General features: G+C 57.0%; 1 protein-coding gene across 1 annotated transcript; it reads right to left on the bottom strand.

The window, feature by feature from the left end:
- F5144DRAFT_198113 (Homeodomain-like protein) lies at positions 1-1,640 on the bottom strand. The gene is made up of 3 exons (XM_066782878.1): positions 1,607-1,640; positions 1,482-1,499; positions 1-1,426 (listed from the first exon to the last, which is right to left on the bottom strand). The coding sequence occupies exon 3, from the start codon at positions 1,195-1,197 to the stop codon at positions 268-270; it is 930 nt and encodes a 309-aa protein (XP_066645138.1). The 5' UTR covers positions 1,198-1,426; positions 1,482-1,499; positions 1,607-1,640; the 3' UTR covers positions 1-267.
- Positions 1,641-10,184: the final 8,544 nt, after the last annotated feature.

Genomic DNA, 10,184 nt, shown 5'->3' with positions numbered 1-10,184 from the left:
AGGACCGACGTTTGCTTGGACCAGATGTACCAAAACCAGAAAGAAAACAAAAACAGAAACTGGGTATCCTAAAACGAAACAGTAAACCAACCCGACATATGCCCCTTGTCTTTCACTCCCTGTGAGAGGTATCCGCTCGTGATAAACCGTCCCCCGAAAACCAAAGCCCAAAAGAGAAAAGGGAAACACAAACGCCGATGCCACCCGTGTACGCCATCTAGCAGAAGAGCCCGAGTAGGAAAAAGGACCACGATGTGGTAGATCCTCTTAGTTAAGCAGGAACGAGAGTGAACCCTTGTCCCTCCTCTCGCCCTCGCTGTCGTGCTCGTGCTCTTGGTAGGAATACCCCGTGCTTGGCCTCCGCCCCTTGGTTGGGTACGGCTCCCAGCGTGAAGAAGAGGAGATTGAAGCCCGGCCGATGGGTGTGTTGGGTGCGGTGGTGACGTAGTGGCACCGAGGGGAGTAGTTGCTGGACTGCAAGACCTCGGATGACCGGCGAATGGGCCCCGGCCCAAAGCCGTGGCTCAGGAGGGCAGGAGCGGGGAGGCAGCTGCCTGCTGGTGGTGTCGGAGGGGCGAAGAGAAGGGGCGGTAGCGAGAAAGTGGTGGGCGAGCACGATGCCGAAGCAGGCTGGGAGATGCTCCAGGATGACCCGTTGTCCGACACAAGGGACGGGGGCCGTTCCGAGTCGTAGGAGCGAGCTGGCGAGGACCGGGAGCGGGCAACTTCGAAGGGGAGGTCGAGAGGCACCGGGGGAAGGATCCCGCGGCGCTCGGGAAGGGCAGCGAGCCCTAGCGATGGCGAGAGATCTTGAGGATATGGAGGACGTTGGCTGTGTTGCTCTTGGCCCGCTTCTTGTCTCTTGGACGTCTCCTTGCGTTTCGCTCCGTTCCACCAGTTCTTGATCTGGTTGTCGCTGCGGTTGGTGCCCAGACTCCTGGCGATCTGTGCCCATCGCTGTCCGCTCTCGCTGACCATCCTCATGATCTGCCGCCCTTCGTCATCTGAGATGGGAGACCGGTTGAGCCCAGGCTTGAGGTGCTGTGTGTACCGTTCCCGGCACTGCTTGGCCGACCGGATGCCCATCCCCCCTGCGATGCGAGTCCAGTTCGGCCCATAAGCGGAGTGCAGTTCTAGGAGGAGAACATCCTCTTTCCCCTCCCAGTTCCGCTTGTTGAGAGCCTGTTCCGATAACATTGATGCTGTGGTGGTGGGGTTGTTGATTCAAGATGTTGTTAACCTGGGGAGGTCCAGGAGTTCAAGAGCCGGGTCGAGATGTGCGTCTCTGCGAGGCTAACACAGAGGGAGGAGGTTGATGTTGTGGGAATGTACGTGTGGGTGTTAATGCTGATGATGGTAAAAATATCCAAGACAGAACTGAGTTGTGGATGTCGAGTTCAAGTAGTGTGTACGGGTTACCGATGGACTGGACAGAGTTGATGAGACGGAGGGGTGTGAGGGGGGCGGGGGGGGTCATATACCAAGTACACCAAGGCAATCTGCATGGCGTGGGGAGAGCAATAGTGATCAGTCAGTGAGTGCAAGGCGGTCCATGTCCAGACGATCGGCTGCTAGGGTCGACGCCCGAGGGGTGGGCAGCAAGTACCTAGGGCGTTAGGTTAACGCGGGCCCTGTCGACTTCGCCCGGGATGTGGGCCTGGTTGAACCCGACAGGGGCCCCCCAGGCGAGTGCTGCCAAGCAACTCTGGGGGGGGAGGGATGGGAGAGATGGAGGGAACACGTTACAACCCCCCCTGGATGCACGTTAGATACCCGTATTACAGCGTACACACGTACCGCTGCCGTATGTACATCCCATCCAGGCCCATGCCACACGGCTAGCCCCGTCGAACCGGGCATTTCTTTGGATAACCGCAATCCGAGTACGAACGACCAGCCAAGTTAGAAACAACATGGGAGACTCAAAATGCAACGAAAACCCAGGTGACTCGCCTTGGCTCCGCAGCACCAAGTAAATGAATTTTGCGACGCCGACGGTCATCGCTCTTCCTGAAGCTATGAACGTAATCTCCCATTCCAAGGAGAACGGTGATTACCTCTCCTCCGTGTAAGTCGTTATGGACTGCGCAGGTCAGATCCCCGAACCAAATGTTTGTCAATTCCGCGGATTTGTATCGATGTCGAGGAGCCCGGCGGGTTTTTCTCATTCCGTCAGCGATATCTTGCATCCGGGCGATGAAGGTGCAATCTAGCCGTGCGAACAACCCGGCCCTAGGAGCCATGCTGCCGGGAACGATGCCCCCCTGGTTGCAGGTCATAAACATGGGACAGCAAAATTGGTGTCGAACCCCCCTTCGGCAATTCCAACAACAAAAACAGCAGCGTGAATGGTACGCTGTTAGGCTGTTCAGTTCGTCGCACCTGAACCGCATTGAAGACGGCATGCAAAGCACCCTCGCTTCTGTATGGCACTTTCAGATCAGTCGCAAGACCACGAGCTGATCTATTCATCCATGCCTTAGGGCATATATGATAAGCGTATTATAGGCAGGGTGGACTGCTCGACAGCCCTTTGGACAGGGGCACCGAGACGGCAACGACTAGCGAAACACGCTGTCGGGTCGCATTCCCTCTCTCTGGGCCCATCCAGCCAACCGGCCAGCTCCCCCGCGCAACTTGGGACTGGGAATGGGACGCATAATCGGTAAATGTTCAGCTGCTCGGTCGAGTCGCACATGCTCGGCTGTAGCGCCCTTCATCTCCTCGAGGGTCAAGGGCTCACTCAGCGGAGGGGGTCGATCCAGCAGCTCGTTCAATCTCGTTAAAGGTCGTCGTTTACTTGGATTTCTTGCTTGTTTCGCTGCTGATAGCTGCCGGATCGAGCATGTCCCAGCTCCCGTAGTTTCTCGAGATCGGAGGGTGGGGTTCATTGTTGCGCGGCCATTGTCTTTCTTGATTAACCACATCGCAGCCCCGGGGACCCAGCGAGCCGGACCGTGTTGATCCTTGCGGGTGGCTTCAGTGACCCATTCACTTGGGTTCGCGGTCGGCTGAATGCACGTTCCGGGGTTGTCGACTCGCAACGGCGCCTAGCTTGCCCGAAAACGGCGTATGGTGCCCGTGCACGGTAAGTCCCATGCAGACAGCAGCAGATGCAGGATCACTTCCTGTGCCAGTGACCGACAGAAGCCGGGGCGGGCGGCGAGGCTTGAGACCGTCATCCTGAGGTGACATCCATCCATCAGACGGAGGGGGGGACAACAGGCGCGGCACGCTCCCGCCTTCGCTCTCGCTCGTGTTGTGTCTGCAGAGTCCTGTAAGTTATGTACGTACATACATACGTACTGTGCACATACATGTAGACAAAGTAGGTCGGGAGGTGTGCTTGATGGTGGGTGGGACATGGGCCGCACTAATAAAGTACGGCTCTGGTTAGCTACATGACCGAACTGGATAAATCCCAACTCTCGAGTCTGAATTGGGCGCACTAAAACAATCCAGGCCAACGAGGTCTCGATCAACTGACTGCGGGGGAATCTGCATTAGGTTTGCTCCTCGTGGGCAAGGCAGGGGGGCGGTTTCTCTTTTTTAAAATTCTCCGAAGAAAACGGGCGATGGTTTTAGTTAGTGTAGCTCGTGGCCGCGGAGAGGGTGGCTCGTGGCAATGGATTCTCCTCTCGTTTTTCTCCAGTCAGTAACCAACTTGGGCGAACCTTCCACAAGTCTCAAGTCTCAAACGCCATGTTTGCTCTTTCTTTCTTTGCCAGCAGGGCAGAGCGGGGCGGTCAGTTATCATCTCGCCACTTGCCTGAAACTGTACCAATTGTACCGTATCCATTGGATCGTGGTTTCCTTCCCACTGGGCACGTCAGGCTGTCAGCCACAAACCCAAAGAAGCTCCCCGCAATCTCGCTCCCCCTTGCACAACCAAAATCTGGTGTCGTTTCAGGACTCGCAACCCAGCCAGCCAGCGCACCCACAAGGCCCAAATCTTCGATCGAGTCACCTGAGCCCACCGACTCCTCTCTCGATGCAACAGGAGCACGCACGAGCACGCACGAAACCCCCATGCCGCCAAGCACCACCAAGCCACAGTCGGCTGCCGTCCTTGCCCAGCTTGTCTGTTCACATCTGCGACCGACCACTGCTGTTGATTGCCAGATCGTGATAGATGGGGCTAGCTAGGTATGTAGGTAGGTAGCCAGCTACTGTGGATGGGGACCTCCCGCGGCCACCTAACCTGCGTGCTTTCGTTCGTCTCGTGCAGCTTGCCTGCATGATCGTCCCGTTTGCCCTGGCATCCCTATTCGTCAACACACCGTCGCCGCCATCTCTCCTGGGACAATCTGCGCACTGCACACCGATACGGCAGCAGCGGCTGGAGATGGCGGCGAATTGTCAGGCCACACGTTTTTTTCTTTCTTCGTCCTTCTAGATTGCACGCGGGGTCCCATCCTGTTCATCGCTCGCCCCGTGAATGCCTCGGCACGTGCTCGAGAACAATAGGCATTCAATCGATCGATCTCTTTCTTCAATATCAAGCGTTTGCCAACAATTCTTACGACAACAACGAATCGCAAAGGCCGATCGCATGGCGGGTTGCCGTCCGGAATCAACGCCGGCGGGAATCGTTGTTGACCAATACGGATAAGCCTTGAGTGTTAGGGTGCCGGCAGCTCGGGCACCACATGTGGCTAAAGCCCGACTCGGCGACCTGGGACCGGGAAGAGGTGGGATCCGCCCGTTAGCGTTGACGCAAAAAACCGTTGTCACACAGCGCCGGGTCGGGGGCATCCAATCATGAGAAACAGATCTTCAGTGGCGCACCCTGCCCGATGGCCGGGAGCCCCTGCCGGTACGTACCTGAGCCGTTAACCGTTCCTGGAGAAATCTAGCGAAGATTCAGCTGGCTCCTGGACGCCTCGGCATCCCAATTGGGAATCCCTCTCACTTTGCGCTGGGATGAGTGGCCAGTGGTGGTCCAGCGAGCCCAGCGAAGCCCAGGCCGGCGGCCGGCTCTCCCCTTGCCGCTGTATGTAATTACCGCGCTGTTACCGTTACCTCTGACGCCGAAAGATTGCCCTCTGGGCCTCTGGGCCTCTGGGGCCCCCCTGAGGTTGGAAGGACCCTTGCGGGGATGATGGTGTCGTTCCCCTTTTCTCCGCTGGGGAGCCCCCCTCGGTGACAGGGCTTCCAGAGACGATGCAACCTCCGTCTGTTTTCGGACATCCACTCAGCATGTAAGTGAAATCCTTCCAAGCAATACCAGGTAATAACGCATCCCATATCGACCCGGTCTCAAAATAGAAGGACGTAATCCGATCATGATCTCATCGTCAATGTCAGGTGAAGCACTCCAGATCGTGAATCTTGGAAGAGCCCGTCCCGTACAGTAACCTCACTGTGTATATGCGCGGCTGAAGATACGGGTATGTACGGGTACGGGTTCACCAATCTCACCTCTGCATGGCCAGCAACGGCTTCAACGTCATGAAGCACGAGAAAATAATAACGACACAGGAGTAACCAACTACCCATTCGTTCTCATCGATCGCCCTGCTGCTCACTCCACGATTCCCCACTCCGGAAGCCACAAATTGGCCGATGCAGGCGCCAATACCGCCATGTCAGTTTTTCTGCTGTCCCGGCCATTCCATTGGATCGACAAGCCAGCGTCAGATCCCTGTCCAGCTCAAACCCAGAGCCGCCTGGAGACGGGATGTGAGCGGCAAGTAAAAAATCCCCCGTCTTCCGAACAAGGGCGGAAAACAGAGCAACAGGAGCGCCTGGCATGCCTGACAAACGACACAACAATGGGACAAAGTGCCACTTCCAGCTGCCGGCCTGAGCCGTTTCACCCTCCGTTTCCAAGGGCAGGTCCTGGTTTCTTCCGTGTGGTGTAACTCCGGACACGCCCCAGGCTGATCAGTCGTCGAGGAACGAGGTGCCAGCTCTTCGCTGTTCATCAGCGCCATCCCGAGTTCGTGGCCGTTGAATGAGTGTGTGCGCACCAAGGCTGTCCCTGCCTAACTCATTGGCAGAGAAATGCCCTCACCCAGCTGGGTCCGCCCGGCCACGCCCCCGGCCCTGAGACATCTGGGTAGCCGTGCTCAACGGTCAGTGGATGACATACAGACCGGTGCGCCTCGAAAGAGGTGAACCGAGAAACTGATCCACCTAGCGGCTGGCTGGGACCGCGAGATGGTCGATTATCAAACCCATCTTCCCCATGAGGAAAATGCTCCTCGATCGTGGGCAGCTGAGCTGGGCCCGCTGCCCTGGCCTGAAGATTGTGATTGCCCTCATCGAAAGTCAGACTCGAAGTTGTCCTGCCGTCGTGACCGGCCCCGACAGCTCCGACCCTGTTTAACATTGTGACGTGGCTCATGCGGTTTGAACCTCGAGTGCATGGATACGCCCGCAGACCTGTTCGCTCGCCCCTCCCCCACTCCTTCCCAAGCTGGCCAAAGGAAGCGGCCAGCCTGGTCCTCAAGACAACGGAGCTTTGGGGTTCCGTGAACCTGCCTTGCTGCTGTTCTCTCAGCAAGCAGGCCGGAGTAAGAGCCGGCCGCGTGCTCCGCTGAGGCTGCCAGCGTCAGCGTACCATTCATACACAAGCAGGCGCATGGGGGCGGGTCCAGTGATGTAATTCACTACTGTTTGTCTTAGATCTAGCTAGTTATTATCTCGCTTTGCTTGACCGCCTTGCCTTGCCTGTTCTGAGGGGGGTTACAGTGCTGGTTCCACCCCATCTCACATCCAGTAGTCATGAAGGCCCGGGGTGGAGAGAGGGCAGCAATCAAGCCCCTTTCTCAGCCGTCCACGAGCAGCATCTCAGCTCGGCTCAGCAAGATCGATGAAGCCCGGAGTTCCCGCCCGCAGCCATGGGGCACAGCTTCAGAGTCAAGCTTTTTTCCTAAGAACGAGGCTGCCCCAGGATAATACCCAAATCACCGCTCCTGTCCTATCACACCCTTTTCCTCATCCCATCTCCAGAGATCCTGGCCCTCACCTGAGGACCATCCATCCACCCAGTCGAGACAACTTCACACCACATACCGTGAAGTCAAGGTGCATCCGAGATCTCCCCCATGTCTCACCTCGTCCTCGGCTCTGCCAGCACACGCGCCCATCCAGTAACACAAACAGACAGGACCGTGGCGTGATCCCAACAGCACGGGCACCTGTCACAACCCAGTGAGGTGACTCGGCAACAACCCATGCACACAGGCCAAGAAAACACCCGAGCCATTGGGATGGCGAGGAACCAGAGACATGCAGAAGGTAAGGTAGCAAGCAAGCAAAAGGGGCCGGAAAACGAGGAAGCGATAGGTAACCCAAGGAGAGGGGGCGTTGTGAGGGCGTGCCCATCTAGACATACATACACAGGTACGAAGTACCTGCCCTCAAACGTTGCGGTCTGGGGCCGGCTGAGCTTCCGAGCGTTGGTATTGTACCCAGACAGCACGCACTGCATCCGAGAAGTATTCGTAATCAACGCTGCTGCTCCCCTCCCCCCCCCTCTCATCCATGGCTAGCCAGCCAGCTCGCTGGATGACAGTCCCGGCTTCGGCGTTTACTCCCCTCCCCCGTAACCGTGCCTCCCATCTCTCAGCCCACGGGCAACGCCGTGCTCCGTGCTTGCTCGCATATTTGCCCCCGTTTCTCTCTCTCTCTCTCTTTCCCCCTCCCGTACCGGACATGTCTCTCAGGTGAGGTATGGTATGGCATCGGCGTCTAGCCTAGCGCCGGCTGGACCCAGCGGCGGCGGCAGGGATTGAGACAAAAAGGGGGCACGGCCTTCTCCTTCCTTCCAACCCGGCCTGGTCCAAAGCGGGTTGCCAGGGCTAGCGGCAACGGTAACGGTAACTAACTCACGAGCATCGGCGCATCGGCAACAAAGCAAGATGTGTGTGCTTGGCCTGACCTTCCCTGTCACGAACGGTGGGTGGGCCGCCGGCCTAGGAAGGAGAAAAAAAAAGCCAAAAGGCCTTTCTTGCGCGCTTGCTTGAGTGGGAATGGACGGATGGGGATGCCGTTAGAGTGAACGTCTCACTCGCCACTCTCTCCTTTCCCGGCCAACCAGTGCGTTCGTTACGTTACTTTACACCCACCCCTCCCCCCTTCTTTTCTCATCTCACTTTCCATGATGGAGGGATGGATGGATGGATGGATGGGGAGGGTTCCCTTGCTGGAAGTTCACCCACTCCTGACCAACCGGGGGACAGGCCGCGCCCACACACACCGTCGACAAGATAGACAGACAAACGGGATTGTTTTGGGGGGTTCTGGCCGGCCTGGTCTGCTCCCGAGATACCACGTCTCATGCAGCATGCAGCTGGTTGCTTCTTCTCCCCTTTCTTGCATTGATATGATGGATGGATATGGGCGTCTCCTTGTTTTTGTCGATATCAGCCTCGGTTGCACCGAGCACACTTAGTTACTTCCTCTCCCGTCTCCTGCGTCAGGCATGGGAGCGGCGGTTACAGATCGGGGACCATCGGCAACCTACCTGGTCCTGAAGTGATAGCCCATGGCAGGACCGCGCTATATCTCCTGATCCTGGATGGGCCGGCCGGGGAACGGTTTGGCTTCCGCCACTCGCGTCTGGATCGGTTGGGCACAGTCGACCGAAAGCGAGACAGACAACTCGCAAACCCCATGCCTGAACTGCATGCTTACACTTACACGATACGCCGTTTCTTTTTCCTTTTGCCTTGCAAGGCTGCTGCTGCTGCTGGAGATCGATCGAGGAGAAGGAGAGTGGGGGTTTGGTTTGGGGTTTCCCCCTTGTCGTGTGAGACATTGCCATGGAAGAGCCGCGGATCGGAGTTGAAGCCCTGTTGCCATTCCATGCCTCGGTAATTCTTACAAACCACCCAGCAAAATACCAAGCCAGCTCGTAACTAAGTCATTGTTTCACTCGCTGACGAGGCGAGCTGAAGGGCATTCCTACCCATAAACAGAGAAAGAAAAGACAAGTCCAACCGCCCACTGCTGCAGAAATCATTGCCCCGGACGGCGGTGTGTGTATATGCGTGTATCGTCCGTCTGCCAGCCCCGTCGGAGCTGACCAGCTCCGCATAAAACCCAAACTTTCTTTTCCCTCCTTGGCCGCGATAACTACCGCACCCATCATACCACCCATCCCCGGGGACCACCCAACTCAACTACAAAAGTGTCCTACCCTACCCTACCCTTCTCCCCGGGGGGGAGTGTTAAGGACAAGGCCAACGGCCGGCCGTGGTTGGTCAGGCGGGGAGATTGCGACCCGACGGCTTCGCAGCTGAACGGGGACGGGAGGAGACGGGAGGGAAAAGGAAAGGATGGAGGGATGGCATCATCAACTAAACACGTGGTGGAGAGAGAGCTAGTGAGCGTTAGTTTAGTGAGTGGCCTGATGGGGTGAGGATAGGGGGTGTGTGTGGTGTGGTGCGGTGTGGTGCGGAAGGGAGGAGGCTAGCTGAAAGGCTGAAGGTGTTTCTGTCCTGACCTCCTTTTTTCCCGGGGGGTTCTGATTTACTGCTCTGCTGTAGGGGCGTCGGTGAATGGCCGTGGGTGACGGAGTTGGACAGGTGTCGTGTCCGGAGAGACAGGGAGACGTAGATGTTGGCGATGGGTGATATCCTGTCGTGGGTGGGCCACAGGCCGAGGAGGAGGCCGGGAACTGCAAGGACGGGTGCCAACTGTCTTGTCGTTACCCCTAAACAGCCCCCAGGCCAACTTTTCTGACCAGTATGTCTGGCACCACCGCCTTCCCATGCAAGTGCCGATGGGAAGGATGGAAGTAAACCCGCTGTACTGTGTGGCTCAGGCCGAACTGTTTCCTCACTGGCCGGGAGAAACGGAGCTGATGATAGCGGACAACAAGGCTCTGGAACTGGGGACTTTTGCGTTACAGCAGTGGCCCAAGAATAACTTGGGAGATTGCAAGATGGTGGGACAGGAGAGCTCAACAGAAGTGTTTCCATTCTTCACAATCATTGTTTATACGCTTTCTCTTTCGCTCTTGTTTATTATAAACCGCTGCCAGAATACAAAGTCCTGTATTGTGCCATATCGTCGTGAGCATGCATGTACATGGACCCTATGGACAGATCTTGCTGAAGAGATACCGCCCCAACGAGCCATAATGATGCTCTCCAAGCCTACTACCTCCTCCCTACCATGCGAGAGAATACCGCGAGTGTCCCATCGCTTTTCGCGTGAGCATGATACATCAA

The sequence above is a fragment of the Chaetomium tenue genome (genome assembly GCF_020726465.1).
Source record: "Chaetomium tenue strain MPI-SDFR-AT-0079 chromosome Unknown F5144scaffold_3, whole genome shotgun sequence".
NCBI classification, from domain to species: domain Eukaryota; kingdom Fungi; phylum Ascomycota; class Sordariomycetes; order Sordariales; family Chaetomiaceae; genus Chaetomium; species Chaetomium tenue.
This window is presented reverse-complemented; position numbering and strand designations above follow the sequence as displayed.